The 16,376-nt window shown below is 40.1% G+C and overlaps 1 protein-coding gene across 2 annotated transcripts in view; it reads right to left on the bottom strand.

The window, feature by feature from the left end:
• The window catches only part of FGF12 (fibroblast growth factor 12), a 560,969-nt gene that overhangs the window by 195,054 nt on the left and 349,539 nt on the right, over positions 1-16,376 (bottom strand). For both annotated transcript variants that reach the window (XM_029213630.1, XM_029213629.1), the window contains one exon: positions 4,033-4,143. In XM_029213630.1, coding sequence (XP_029069463.1) covers positions 4,033-4,143 — 111 coding nt within the window. The remainder of the gene's footprint in view (positions 1-4,032; positions 4,144-16,376) is intronic.

The following is a 16,376-nucleotide window of genomic DNA, read 5'->3' as shown; positions in this document are numbered from 1 at the left end:
CCCCTCCCACACTGAAGGGGTATTTTCATAAACGCTCTACAACTACCAGTGCAGCACCAGCTTGAATATCTTCAGTTTCACCATTGTATTCATTTGTCAGGCAGCTCATGCCACAGTGAAATGGCTGTTAATATTTTTGTTCAGAGAAAAAGGCAACAATGCATTTGCATATCTTAATTGTTTTCACCCCAGCATGTTTGACCTCTTCAAATGTATCTTCTCCTACGGAAACTGGTGGAGCAGAATAATTACCTTTCTAATTTTATGTAAAATGTTCCTATTAATACTCTCCAAACTGCTGTTGTCTTTTTTGTGTCAGTGTTCCAACACTGTTTTGCATCTTTGGTATCATTACACTTGCAGAGATTTGTATCTGTTGCTGCTGACAAACCCATTTGGTTTTGTACTCAATTACATGTAATTAGTCTTTTCTTCATGAACAAAAGAACAGGTGTCCTATCAATTCAATCCAAGATACTATGGTAAGGTTGGCTGGACCTAATGATGTCTACTGAACCAAACAGCACACTTCTGACAGATGCTCATAGTAACAAGATTTTTTTTTCCAAACAATCAAATGCTTTTACTCCTGCCCACACAAAGTAGAGAAAGAAAAGGCATTTTAACAACTTAGAGGTTTATAATTTTCTATTAAAAAACATGAGTAGAATTTAAATCCTTCTTTGATATTTTTATCTCAATCCACACTCAGAAAATGTAAAAATAAAAATTATTTGTTTTTATGGGATATTTTTAATTAAAATATGTGTGGGGGGATCAGAAGAAAGTACATTAGTCAAAAAACGGGCAAAACCTGAATAAAGTCTATAGCTCAATTTATAGTATTGTACCAAGGTTAATTTCCTGGCTTTGATAATTGTACTGTTGTTACATAAAAGTGGTACCCATTAGGGGAAGCTGGGTGAAGAGTACACAGAAATTTCCTGTACTATTTTGTAATTTTTCTGAAGTCTAGCATTATTTCAACAGGAAATGTTAAAAATATTTAGGTGGATAGAATATTTAGCCAATGATCTAGAGAAACTTTTACACATGCACAAGGACACATTCATTCATTCGTTTTGATTTTTGTTGAGTGCTTACTATGTACTAATGATCATTCTAGGTTCTAAAGACACAAATGTAAAATGGATGGCTAGTGGGAAGCTGCTGCATAGCACAGGGAGATCAACTCGAGGCTCTGTGATGACCTAGAGGGGTGGGATAGGGAGGGTGGGAGGGAGACACAAGAGGGAGGAGGTATAGGGGTATATGTATACATATAGCTGATTCACTTTGTTGTACAGCAGAAACTAACACAACATTGTAAAGCATTTATACTCCAACAAAGATGTGAAAAAAAATAATAAAGATACATCAAAGATCAAAACAAAATCTCTTCACTCATGAAACATTCTCCTGCTAGGAAGATCAAAAATAAACAAATAAACTGCAACAATATGCATATCAGGTCATCACAGGAGCTATGACTAGAAAAAAAACACTAGGGTATCAGAATAGGTCAAGGTGACATGTTTAGTTTTATTAAGGATGGTCAGCGAAGGCCTCTTCAACTTGTACAAGAAATATTTTAGCAGCACTATTTGTAACTGCCTTAAAATAGAAATGATAATTATCCACCCAAAAGAGAATGGATAAATATATTTGGGTACGTTCATGCAATGGGATACTTTACAAAAATGAAAATGAATAATATAAAGCAAATATATCACCATATATGCATCTCACAACCAAAATACTGGGGAAGAAAAATACATAAAAGTTATATATAGTAATGTTCCTCTTATAAAAAGTTTAAAAACATGCAAAATGATGTTATGACGGATGTAAGTATATGCATATATATGTATATATGAAAAAATGTATTTATAAAACTGCACAGAAATAAAAAATGTCAAATTCAAGATAGTTGTTATGTCTGGTACTGAAGGGAAAAGCAGGACTCCACCAGAAAGAGCACACAAGGGTTTCAAATGTATTGATGTTTTTAACTAAATTTTAAGCCGGGGTTGGGTATCCAGATGAATTTATCTAAGTCTTATTATTTTGTATATTTAAACTCCTTTTAATACCAACATATCAATAAATGTATGCAGTAGTTTGTCTTAATAAAAAATAAGGTATTTTAACATTGTGAATTCAGACAGTTTCTAAAAGTTTCTGACAAAATGTAGCACCCTCAGTATGTGTGTTATGCGTAACGCCTCTATATATACGTATATATATTATGTATATGTGTGTATAAGTGTGTATATTTATATGTGGCTGTAGATCTATATTAGCCATTGACCCAGCATCTGCAGAGAAAGCACTTTCAATTATTTTTCTAAAAACATTGAAGGAAGGTATTTTGTTGGTTGACCCCACGCTTTCACCCTCACCTCTCTGCCACTGCCCCGTGATAAACGTCACAGATCCATAGGACAGCTGTCTAGGTAACAGCTGTATCCTGTGGCTACGGCTATTTGGCTCACTTGAGGACTGAATCTATGTTCACCAACTTATAATTTTTCAATCTTTTTTTTAAGTTGGGTGGATGGTTCTGTCTGACAAAGGATATTAACATTATCATCTCCAGCCACATCATTTTATAGAAAAAGAAACCAGAACAAGGGATACCCCAGAGATAGTACGGGTGACACAGCTAAGCCACATCCTTGATTCTTTCCACCTATACTTGTAGCTTCACTAAATCTGAATTCAAGTTCACATGCAATAATGAAAATTCTACATGGAGAGGAAAGCATCCTCATTCTTCTGTACTCAGTTAAACCTTAAATCATTTAAAGAATGCATTCCCACAAACAGAAACCAACAATGCAAACCACAATAAGCTAATCACCTACTTGGCAGAAAATGGGATGAAATTCTTTATAATAAGATCTTTATTGTAATTCATATTTTGTAATGTGTAACATTAAGTGAACAAAGAATAATTTAGAAGGGGTGGAGAAGAGCATTTTCACACTCTAGGGATTGTAGATCTTTCCTGAGATCTTTATTTTTAATTTAAAAGATAGTTCACCGTAAAATATCAGACTTCTTAGATTATCTTATGCAGTTGGGTAGAATGTCAGTCTAACCACAAAATCACCTCCATCAGAAGACAACTCAATTGGATATAGATTTAATGAGCATTTACTATGCGACTAGTACTAAAGATCTAGCAGGAAATACAGACAAACTTTGGGAAACAATATGATGCCCTGTATAATTTTAGAATAACACCAATTTCCCCCCAGGTATCTGTACACGATTATTCAGAAACTGAAAGATATGATGAAAGTGATCATTCTTGGCTCTGAGGCTTGCAATCAAAATTCTTCTGAAATGCAAATATACTCTCTCAGACCTTGATGATTTGTTTAGTTATCAAACTTGTCACCTATATAGTTAAATTACTTAAACATTATTTCCAGGGATATTATCAATAATCTTTTAATGTTTGCATTTTATCTCAAAAAACTATAAACAAAATTGCAGTTCTACCAGTCTTCATTATCTGTTATCATAATATTTTAATATATTTTCCTTTTTAAATCAATAATTTTGTCCTCAATCAAAATAAAATAACATGTAATATACATATGTATATATTCAATGTTTACCTTGAGAAGTAACTTTGCTCTTCCAGAAATGATGTTCTAAGAATTACTATAACATGTTTACTGTTTGGTTCCAGGATTAAAATACCATTTTGTGCTGGAAGGTCTGCCTTGCTTCTATGAATACTTAACATCATCCTGACTACAAACAGTGGGTTGAGAGGAAATTCTTGTCCACTGACCAGTCAGAACTCCTTCAAGCCTCCTACCTTCTTATTGAGTACATAATCTCTGTCCCTTACGGTCTCCTGGCTATAGGGAATCATAGCAAGAAGGATAAAGGAAAAGACACCAGCTTACTAGTAGTTCAATAGTTCCAAAGGTAGCCTGGCCATGCTTTAAGTCTAAGATACACTGGGCCATACATTTGATTGTAATTAGATTGCAAGAAGCTAATGTGCCTTACTGTAGTCACTGTTTTCGTCCTTGGTCCCATCAATGGTACCATCTGGGTGCATCTGCAGGAAATATCCCTGCTGGCTGAATAACCTTGTCACAATTCCTTTCAGCTGGGGTTCTGCAGAACAAAATGAAATGATTATTGAAATTTTTTTAATACACACTTGCAAATTGTCAAAAACATTCCTGAAGTAAATGCATAAATGTCAATGGTTTAAATATTGAAATAACTATTTGAAAAGAAGGCATTTTGGTAACATATCTGTATTTTTTTTTCTTTCTAGAGGCAGATCAATAAATCTCTGCAACACTAAACCAAATGTAAATGAATAAAAGCTAATTATGATTAGAAAATACAGAGGTGTGCTAAAAAATGAATTATGTCTCTCCCTCCTGCATCTAGTGTCTGCCTGCAAGATGCCACTAAGTTTGTGGTCCTATTCCAGCGTCACTGTTCAGACCAAACTGTCACTGTAATTGCTAAGCTTTCAGCAGTCATAGTCAATTCCGGGAAGACTTCTATTTCTGCTGAATGACAACTCTCTATCTATGTTTCCTGGGTTTTGAAATTCTGATTAAATTCAGGCTTGGTTGAGAACCACAGGAAAAAGCCAAACCCCCATGGCCATGAGATGTCACTGGAAAGTATGTAGAAACAGATTTCACCTTCAGTGAATACTTCATCCGAGTGAGCCCCAATACTACAAAAGTCATTTTTCCAGCACACGCAAAAAGATCAAGCCATGCATATTTCTGTATTTCAAACCAGAAGTGGTCTTCAGCTTTTAAAAACACCCTACACACTAATACCATCAAACTGATCTTTGTATACCACATTTGAATTTTTTGTATAGCAGCTAACATAAATATTTAAAGCTTTCTCACTGTGGTACTAGCTGCCAGCAACAATCTATTTTCTACAGTATTATCACCATTCTTTTTTTTTTTTAACATCTTTATTGGAGTATAATTGCTTTACAGTGGTGTGTTAGTTTCTGCTGTATAACAAAGTGAACCAGTTATACATATACATATATCCCCATATCTCCTCCCTCTTGCGTCTCCCTCCCACCCTCCCTATCCCATCCCTCTAGGTGGTCACAAAGCACCGAGCTGATCTCCCTGTGCTAAGAGGCTGCTTCCCACTAGCTATCTATTTTACATTTGGTAGTGTATATATGTCCATGCCACTCTCTCACTTCGTCCCAGTTTACCCTTCCCCCTCCTGGTGTCCTCAAGTCCATTCTCTACGTCTTTATTTCTGTCCTGCCCCTAGGTTCTTCAGAACCTTTTTTTTTTTTTTTAGATTCCATATATATATGTTAGCATACGGTATTCGTTTTTCTCTTTCTGACTTACTTCACTCTGTATGACAGACTCTAGGTCCATCCACCTCACTACAAATAACTCAATTTTGTTTCTTTTTATGGCTGAGTAATATTCCATTGTATATATGTGCCACATCTTCTTTATCCATTCATCTGTCGATGGACACTTAGGTTGCTTCCATGTCCTGGCTATTGTAAATAGTGCTGCAATGAACATTGTGTTACATGACTCTTTTTGATTTATAGTTTTCTCAGGGTATATGCCCAGTAGTGGGATTGCTGGGTCATACGGTAGTTCTATTTTTAGTTTTTGAAGGAACCTCCATACTGTTCTCCATAGTGGCTGTATCAATTTACATTCCCACCAACAGTGCAAGAGGATTCCCTTTTCTCCACACCCTCTCCAGCATTTATTGTTTGTAGATTTTTTGATGATGGCCATTCTGACCGGTACATCACCACCATCTTTGTCTCTACTTCAGTTTTGTGCAAAAATTAGACTACTCTAGCACATTTATAGCCCTATTTCATAAAAATTAGTAGAAAAAGAAAAATGCTGCTTCTGGTGATAAAAATTGAGGCAAGGATAGAAATCATATGACTGGTGAAGTAGTTATGTGTTATCCTCAAAAGGACAATCAATGAATTTCAACTGACAGTGTCATTCCTTCACCAATTTATTAAACCAATATTTACTCAGAACCTCTTTTATTGGGCAGGCAATATGCTAAGTACTGTGTGTTAAACTAAACACATTTATTGATGTTTGAGTCTAGATAAGAGTTCTAGATAAGGATTCAATGCAATAAACTCTTTGGGAATGGATCTGCTCCCTATGACATATGTCTTTTGCACATATGACTAGATCACACATACTTGGGAGTTTGAGGCAATGCCTATATAAACATGTCTTCTTCAAAGCAGTCCTAAGAAGAAGAAAAGTTGCCAAGAAAACTGGTAATGAGGAAGTAGGGTATTAAAAAAAGAACTAAACTGGAAATTAGGCATTCTGATTGATAACTATGTATTATTACTGTGGTTAAATAAATTCAGTGTATTTATAATTTGAGCACCTTTGACTTAAAGTCTCTTTGATTTGAGAATCTTCTCCTCTAAGTAGTGCCAGAAATCAAGGCATGGATTCATTCTCAATGTGTTGTCTCCATGCCCCTGACCCCCAAGGGACATGTCAGAGAAGCATGTAGCTAGTTAACCACACTGCAAAAAAACATCCTGCACCCCTACCATCTATTAAGCCCTACCAACCTTCCCAGGCTTAGTTCCAGATCACCTTCTCAGGAAGATTTGGCTATCATAAGCGTGGGTCACTTTTATAATTAGGAGAAATAAAAGAATGTGTGAGCCTCTGCCACAAGGCTAAGTGGTTGACAGGCAGATGCTAATGTGGTACGTTCAGCTCTAGATGTGCAATCAGGAGACCCAGCTTTGAACCACAGTTGCTGTGGGGTCCTAAGCAAGTCACTTAGTATCTGAGGCTGTTTTCCTATCTGTGTAATGGGAAAAAATAATTTCTACGCTAACTATAATAATTTAGAATTTCAGATGAATAAATAAATGTGATAATATGAAATACAAAAACCATAAAAATATAAATCCTAATTAAGGTCTAATTTTTCAACCCTGAAAATTGAGGAAACAGTGTAAGTAAACCAAAGGAAGTATTTTACAAATAGACTTTGCTGATTCATGTTTTAGTAAAATATTGAGCTTGTAAAGTCACTAAAGTAACCAAAAGATTAAGAGTAGAGGATAGAAAAGGATAGAAGGAAGGAAAGGAACAACTGTCATATAATTCATACTTTATCTCTAATAAACTTGATACGGTCACTTTAAGAAGTCATGTTTTGATAGGTAAGGAGATGCATGGCAGCTGAATCATTAAAGCCTGAAAATGATTGTTTGGTTTTTTTTTCATGCTCCACTTTCTGTAGCTGTAATTAAACACTCCTTTTGCTACGGTGAAGCTATCCCCCTGTTGGGACCCTGGGAATTCAGGTTGATAACTCCTGTTCAAGATAATGAGCATAAGGCTGTTCACCAAGCCCCACCACCCAAGAGCAGTGCAGAACAAGCTCAGAGTCTGAGTTTTAATTATGTGATGATCTATGAAAGTGAATGTTTTACACTATAGCTGTTTCAAAGGAGCCCTGACCATCTATTAAACAAATGCCCTGAACCTGGGATGTGTCATGGAAAGCAGTATAGCCTGCCTGACAGGCCTATACCTTTATTATTATCAAATCCTATCAACCTTGCCAGGCTCAGCTCAAGATCACCTCCACCAGGAAGGCTTGTCTATCATAAGGGAGGATCACTTTTATAATTGGGGGGAAAAAAAGAAAATGTTTTGTTGTATTTTAAAGAAAGGGGTTTTAAAAAAATGAGACCACTTTTTGGGATATCTAGCATCCTGAGTACATTCAAGAAAACATGCTTTTTATTTTTCAGACCATGCTTAGGCATCTAACAGATTAATAAAACCTGTGCTGTCCTCAGGGAGCACCCAGTCTAATGCATGAAACATACGTATACATAGTGTGAGGTAGCTGTTAAAAGATGAATGGAAGCAAAATGACATGATGTCACAAGGAGCAAGGGACTAATTCTGTCTAGAAGTTAGACGAAGGCACCTCACCTGTCACTTGAGGAGTAAATAGCATTTTCATAGGCAAAGAAACCAGAGGAAGGCCATTCCAGAAAAACAATGGATGAAGGAGAAAACAGCATGGCAGACTTTGGGAATGATGCAGAATCTGGTATAGGCATAATTTACAGCAGAGTTTTGCAAATGCTGACACGCAGGTAAGTGCCTATTCTCAACAAATGTTCACAGGTAAACAGTGAAGTAAGAAAAATATGGCCAACAGAGTAAGTTTTTTATTAAGCTAATTTTATTTGCAATTTATATGACTCTCCTTGATTCAAAGATTATGTTTTTCCATTATTTTTTCATTTTTTTATGAAGCAATGGCTATATTATTTGATGATGGTAAGACATTGGTTTAGTTTGTTCCCTTTTGTACTCTAAAGTAGTATAGCAAATACTGCTAGATTTTCTCTAAAATCTATTTCCTCTTTTTCCTGGGCACCCAGCTAGACCATATGTCCTAGCCTCCCTTGCAGTTAGGTTTGGCAGATGAATGAGTGTCATATGGAATGTTAAGTGGAAGTGATGTGTGCCATTTTCAGGCCAAGGCTTTTAAAAGCAAACATTATCCTCCACATTTTCTCTTCCTTAACGCTGGCTGGATTTAGATGATAAAGCCCTAGGAGATGTCAACAAAATAGGAGAATTCTGGTGGAAGAAAAGACAACAGCCATCAGAAATACCCACCTTGGACAGTTCGGTGAATAAGAACTAGCAGTGGTTGTACATAGTGACACCCTTCCTAAGAGAATATGAAAAGGGGGTACAGGGGTGGAGAGTAACTTCACAGTGCAGAAACCTGATAAAAACAATGCTACCTGAGCCGGGGGTCAAGGTTAAGGTCCACAGTGATAAATCACATTGATAGCCTTGATATCTTGATACCTTTGATATGCTGTAATGAGAATGGCACTCTACCTCTGTGATCTTCCTCCCCAAAACCCATAACCCCAGTCTAATCATGAGAAAAACATCAAACAAATCTCAACTATAGAACATTCTACAAAACAACTGACTAGTACCCCTCGAAACTGTCAAAAACTCAAAAAAAATTCTGAGAAAATGTCATAGCCAAGAGGAGCCTAAGGAGATAAGACAACTAAGTGTAATGTACCTTAGATGGGCCCCTGGAACTGAAAAAGGACATTAGGTAAAAAGCTGAGGACATCTGAATAAAGTATGGACTTTAATTATTCATAAGGTATCAATACTGATTCACTAATTGTCACAAACATACCAAACGAATGTAAGATGTTCATATGGGAAACTGGGTGTAGGCTTCACTTTTCTGTAAATGTAAAACCATTTTCAAATAAAAAGTTGATTAAAAATAATAATTAGAGCCACAAAAGCAAGTAAGAAATTTTACCTTCAAAGAGGTTGGTGAGAAAGAAGGTAAAGCACAGGAACTCACGTTCAGCACCGCTTCCCTTCAGGATGACGTGGCAATTTCCGCAGAAGGTTTGACTTCAAAGCCACTCAGAAAAGCTGAGACCTGAAGGAATTACCTAGACATTCCTGCTGCCTTAAAGTGTACTGCCTTAAAGTGTAGTGCTTACCTAGGTACATGCTGGAAACCAGAACACAGACAGAGCCAAGGAAGCCCAATCACACATCTCAAAATGAATATTAGATTGTAGAAAACAGAGTGAATTTTAGAATTGGAAAGGAGCTCAGAATCCAATACCTTCCTGCATCAAAATACCTTCCTTCATCAAGTTCAAAGATAAAAAAGAAAAACTGAGCCTCAGAGGGAAAATGTCTTGTCCAAGGTCATCCAGCCAACACACGGATGAGTTAGGAAAAGACTCGTCTCTGATATACTGAATGAACACCGTCCTTTCCTTCCCAAAGAGCAGCCAAGACATAATCTGTATATATCTTGTGCAAGCTGCAGGACTGGGGGGCAAGAAGCTAGAGAAGAGATGACAAGGAGAGGCAGGAGCACCTAGCTGTGCATCAGTACTGAAGTGTGGGAGTGACAAAGGAAAGGAGTCCTAGGAAACCGTGCAAGAAATATGTATTTAATATCGACATATTTTATACACATGCATATATATATGAGATACTACAATTGCACTGTGTTTATCTAGGGCCAGCCTATTCAACATTTGCACCTAAACTTACAGAAAGTGCCCCCATGTAAACTCCAATCTAAAATGAAAAATATAGGGCTTTCCTGGTGGCGCAGTGGTTGAGAGTCCCCCTGCCAATGCAGGGGACACGGGTTCATGCCCCGGTCCGGGAAGACCCCACATGCCACGGCGCAGCTGGGCCCATGAGCCACGGCTGCTGAGCCTGTGCGTCCGGAGCCTGTGCACCGCAACGGGAGAGGCCACAGCAGTGAGAGGCCCGTGTACCTCAAAAAAAAAAAAAAAAAAAAAAAATATATATATATATATATATATATATATATATGATCCAAACTTTATTATGAGCTGTATCCAGAGAATTAATAGTATTTATTATAATAACAATGGCTGTATTACGAACCCATCTACTTTGTACCAGGCACTCCCCCAATGATTTCACTACAGTTGTATCTGGTATTCACAACAACTTAATGTGTAAGGTACTTTTTCTCATTTGTCAGGTGAGATTATCGAGATTCAGAGAAGCTACATCACTTACCCTATAGGTTACAGGACTAGTAAGTGAAGAGGCAGTCTAGCGTAACATTCTATGGTCCCAGCTGTTCTCCAGCACTGTTCAGTCACTTTAAGAAAGACACCGGCAAAACTGGAACATGTCCAGAGGAAGAGGAGCAAAATAAGGAGGGTGGTACAAAGGATTGTCATAGGAAGAATGGCTGAATGGACAGTCGATATGCAGCCTGGAGAAAGGAGGATGCAGGGGACGTGAGAGCTGTCCCCACTTTCTTGAGATTAGAAGTAAGAAGACAGAAGAGGAGACAGAAGCAAGAAGAGGCCAATTTGTTCTGAGTGGCTCCGCAGGGATAGAACTAGGGCCGATGGCTGAACGTTACAGGGAGGCAGGTAAAAATGAACTTTCTGTAAACTGTATTCAAAAAGAAAACAGGCTGCCTAAGGAAAGAGTGAGTTCTCCATCATTGGACAGAAGCAAACAGAGAGAAGCAGAAAAAACTACAGGTCAGGACAGCTATGAAGGACACAGATATCTCTGAAAGCAAAGGCATTCTGCATGGCAATGCAAGGTTCTTTCTAGCCCTGAGGTCCTGGAAAGCTTTGAGATAAGCCAGATGGCCGTTAAATACAAGTTCACGTTTCTGTTTCTTAGTGTGTGCTTAGGACAGGGAATTGAAAAGACTGTTTAGCAGGCATCCTGCAAATGGAGAGTACTTTGTAAAAGTTAAGCATGCATTGTGTAGTAATTTGATGGGGCTTTTTAATCAGTTTCTGTGGGCTTACAAACGACCCTTGGTATCAAGGTTTAATGTTGCCCACTTAAAGGAACGGAGATTGAAGAGGCTGTTAAACTGTGATTCTTGTCAAGTGCTTCTGGGCTTCATACCACTGCAGATTTCAAAATTAGATTGTCAGGGTAGGAGACTGTTCATAAACAGATATATTTATGATAATCACAGCTAAAGGGTATAGACTAGGGCACATTTACACACCATAAATCAAAGCCCCAGACAAATCGGAAATGGATACAGTAACACAGGTGAAAGAGGACAGAACTTATCTGGACTTTTGAACACTCTGCAGAAATGACAATCACACTAAACTGGGGGAATTCATTAAAAATACTTGTTGTTTAGTAAAAGAGACACAGACCTGAGACCCCACATTCACTCGGGAGACTGTAGCGAATAAGGCGGAGATGTGACATCATGGCCTAGCAGAATCTTTCTGCTCTATGGGGTAAAGATTACCACGTCCTGGGCTTCCCTGGTGGCGCAGTGGTTGAGAATCCACCTGCCAATGCAGGGGACACGGGTTCGTGCCCCGGTCCGGGAAGATCCCACATGCCGCGGAGCAGCTGGGCCCGTGAGCCATGGCCGCTGAGCCTGCGCATCCAGAGCCTGTGCTCCGCAACAGGAGAGGCCACAACAGTGAGAGGCCCGCGTACCGGAAAAAAAAAAAAAAAAAAATGATTACCACGTCCTGTCGTGAGTCCTCAGTCTTCCCATAGGTCAAGTGAAGGTGATGGTGCCCTCAGCAGTTACCCATCTAAGGGACATGGAAATCCCTGTGAAGCACTAATAATGGCAAAAGGATTCTGTATCTATAAGCGGAGATCTATTTTCTCAATCAGCAGATACTGGTAGCACGTTTTATTAAAAAATCAAGTATTTACTGAGCACCAGACTTTCTGGTGGGTATTCTAGGTAGAGGGGAGAACCAGTGATATGCTCATAAAGCAGCTCTTTTTAAAAAAATGCCCCAAACCTGATTTCCATGGGACTGATTTCCACAGGGTAAATCTTCCCACCGTGGCTGATTTAAAACTATCATTTGACCTCACTGGATGCAGAGCTGGAGCAGAAGAAATGAGCATCCCAGGCTCCAGGATCCAGCACAGCACTGAATACAACAGAGAACAAGCCATGAAGCTTACATTCCAGCAGGAAAGACAAGAAGTAAACAAACAATTCATACATAAGAGTTTTCGTATAGGTGCCATGAAAATGAAAGCGATGAAAAAGGATGGAGGGTCCAGGGGATGGATGTGTTGTGAACAGCGTGGTTAGAAGTGGACTTCACCGAGACCTGATGAAGAGCCGTGGAGTAATAGCTAAGAGCATCGGAAACAGGGACTAGCAGATGCAAAGTAATCCTAATGCTTGAAAAGACTGGGAACCAGCAGACGAGAGGCTCTCTGAAGATCCTCCTCTCGACCAGGAGTTGGCAAACTACAGTCCTGTTGCTGCCAATTCTGTAAATAAAGTTTTATTGGAACACAGCCTGTGCGCCTTCATTCACACATTTGCCCCTGGCTACTTTCGTGCTACAACAACAGAGATGAGTAGTTGCAATGGAGACCCTACAGCCTGAAAAGCCTGAAATATTTACTAACAGGCCCTTTCCAGAAAAAGCTGGCCATCCCTTGCTCTAGACCCTTGCCGATGTAGTTCCCTCTGCCTGAAACGCATATCCCATGCCCTGCCTTCTCTCTGCCCAGAATTCCTCCTCAGTCTTCCAGGTTCAGCTGTCTTCCACGGGGCCTTCGCTGACACCCTGAGGCTAGATTAATCACTCCCTCTGCACAGCTCCCTCAGGCACAGGCTAGGAGAGGACTCCCTACACTGTTACAGCTGTTTGCATATGATCTGTCTCTGCTGAACTAGGTACAGCTCCTCAAGGGCAAGGACCTTGAATGATTCATGACCCTGTCCCAGCACGTAGCACAGTGCCAGGCACCGGGTAGGTGAGAGGTATGTGTATGTGGATAGAAAGGAGGTAAGTTATATTTGGGACTTTTAGAGGAGCTCCTCATTTGTAAGAAAGACGTTTATAGCCTTTGAATATCATGCCTCCAGCCTTCAGTGCCTTTCTTTCCATTTTCAGTCTCGACTCAGCCCCTCCACATTGAACACAGTTGACAAGCACAGCGGCATTCTCCATAAACTGAACAGTCTCCAAAGCCCTGTTCAGCGGGAATCAAGTGACCTTGAGACGGGCAATCCTTAACCTTCATGCTGCCTCAAAGCTAAATGGAAAGAAGGACACGCTTTTGCCAGAATATCCTCTTCACTAAACCAGTCTGAGCTGGGGGAGACGGGAGAAGCAGGGCAGGGAAATGCCCATCAGGATGGGGTTTCTGTACTGAGCCAATTTTATTCCTCATACCATTAACCCCCTCCCTCCCAGCTTCCTCTCTATAAGATGCTCATGGGGCTTCCCTGGTGGCGCCGTGGTTGAGAGTCCGCCTGCCAATGCAGGGGACACGGGTTCGTGTCCCGGTCCGGGAAGATCCCACACGCCGCGGAGCGGCTGGGCCCGTGAGCCATGGCCGCTGAGCCTGCGTGTCCGGAGGCTGTGCTCCGCAATTGGTGAGGCCACAACAGTGAGAGGCCCACGTACCGCAAAAAAAACCCCAAAAAACAAACCAAAAAAAAAGATGCTCATGAAAATTTAAAATAACTCAACTACCATTTACTGACTTCCAACGTGTACTAGGTGCTGGGTACAAAGCTGAGTAAGATGCAATTCCTGCCTTGAAGGCACCCACGGCCTCCTCACTGAGATGCACACACAACTAACCATACCCAGTGAACATGGAAAGTGCTTTCCTAGAGGAACAAACAAAATGCCATGGAATCACAGAGCACGGGTGCTAACTTTACCTGGGATGGTGAGTTCTGGGACAAGAAGCAGTTAAGAAAGGCTTCAAAGATGAAGCAACATTTTAGACTTGGCCTTGAACAGGCAGGGCAGTTGTGCTTTGAGCAGCATAATCAGGAGGGGCAGCCCCATGGGACACACAAACAGCATGTTCAGAGACTGGGCAAGCACACTGGCATGGCCAGGGTGTGGGGATATAAGAGGGTGCACGCAGTGGCTGGAGGTGACAGCAGAAGGGAAATATGGTCCCAGGACACTTGAGGTTCTTTAAGCAAAGCTAATAAAGTTTACCTTTTTTTTTTTTTTTTTTTTTGCGGTACGCGGGCCTCTCACTGTTGTGGCCTCTCCCGTTGCGGAGCACAGGCTCCGGACGCGCAGGCTCAGCGGCCATGGCTCACGGGCCCAGCCGCTCCGCAGCATGTGGGATCTTCCCGGATTGGGGCACAAACCCGTGTCCCCTGCATCGGCAGGTGGATTCTCAACCACTGCGCCACCAGGGAAGCCCCTAAAGTTCACCTTTTAAACCAATGATCTCCAAACTCTTTTGAGCATACATCTCCATCTGTTAAATCTACAGCCTCCGTATGAAATGGAGCAGGACACTCTTGAGACCTTCCCAGGACAGAACCCCACCCTCCCATGTCCTCTGCCTTGTCTGTAGAAAAACTTTAGTCAAAGAATAAATGTAATCAGAGAAATGAGAAAATACAGAAACAAAGGAAAAGCAGTCAAACAAGACCAAATAATAATAGCTTAGTCATTAAATAAAGTCAAGGACTTTTAGTTCCTCCTCAAGGGCTATGGATAGTACTCTGAGCCATATCCTGTGAGCTGTTTTGTAGATACTGAAACTCCCACCAGGTGGAACAAGTTAACTGCATGATGACCAGACTGTAGCCATGACATAAGCTGCCACAATTCCGAGAACTGGCCTCAAAGAAATGGGAAAAAACCGACCCTGGAACTGAAGGCACCTGGGACTGAACTCAAACCAACCCTGGAACTGAACTTAAAACAATCAAGATGACACTGATCAGACCACCACACGACTAACTTCAAGATGATTGTCAGAGCTGTGTCTTTTCTACATGTAGCTCCCTCCCTCTGCCCATACACCCCTGAATCTCCCCTTTAAAAGCTCTTGCCTACTGATTGTCAGGGGGCAGTTGGCCTTTGGACATGAGCCTGCCCTCTCCCCCAGTTGCCAGCCTCTGAAATAAAGCAAACTTTCCAAACAAACTTATGGTTACCGAAAGGGAAACATTGGGGGGAGGGATAAACCAGGAGCTTGGTATTAACATACACAAACTACTATATATAAGACAGATAACCAACAAGGACCTAATGTATAACACAGAATACCACTCAATATTCTGTAATAACCTGTATGGGGAAAGAATCTGAAAAAGAACGGATATATGTATATGTATAACTGAGTCACTTTGCTGTACACCTGAAACTAACATAACATTGTAAATCAACTATACTCCAATAAAATTAAAAAAAAAAAAAAGAAAGAAAATCCAAACTTACAAATAAGATTAAAAAAAAAGAAAGCAAACTTTCCTTTCCACCAACCTTGCCTCTCACGTATTGGCTTTCAAGCAGCAAGGAGCCGGACCTGAATTTTGGTAACACATGCATGTGTATTTATTATTTATAAATTACATGTAGGTAATTTATAAATACCATATATTATGCATATATTGTAAATGAAAGTTCAAATGTTTAAAAAGGACCAATACTAAACACACACAAAAATTAACATATCCACATGACAAAAGTTTGCCTTGCCCCGCTCACTTCAGAGAAGAGAAGCATTAGGGACCCCTGCATCAGACGATAGGGAAACTGAAGGATTTTAAGCCTGGGGATAAATTATGAGGGCGGCATTTTAGAAAGTCACACTGGGGAACAATAGAGAAGGGTGATTTAGAGTGCGTGGTGCTGTGGTTGTGGAAGCCACGTAGGAAGCTGTGACATATAATAAGGCCTCAGGTAGGCAGTGGCAATGAGGATGGAGAGAAGACATCAGCCTGAGGACTGATGCTTGGCGGGACCTGGTAGATGACAGGATGTGTAGAGT

This window comes from Monodon monoceros, unplaced genomic scaffold (genome assembly GCF_005190385.1).
Source record: "Monodon monoceros isolate NGI ecotype Baffin Bay Population unplaced genomic scaffold, NGI_Narwhal_1 Super_Scaffold_11, whole genome shotgun sequence".
NCBI classification, from domain to species: domain Eukaryota; kingdom Metazoa; phylum Chordata; class Mammalia; order Artiodactyla; family Monodontidae; genus Monodon; species Monodon monoceros.
This window is presented reverse-complemented; position numbering and strand designations above follow the sequence as displayed.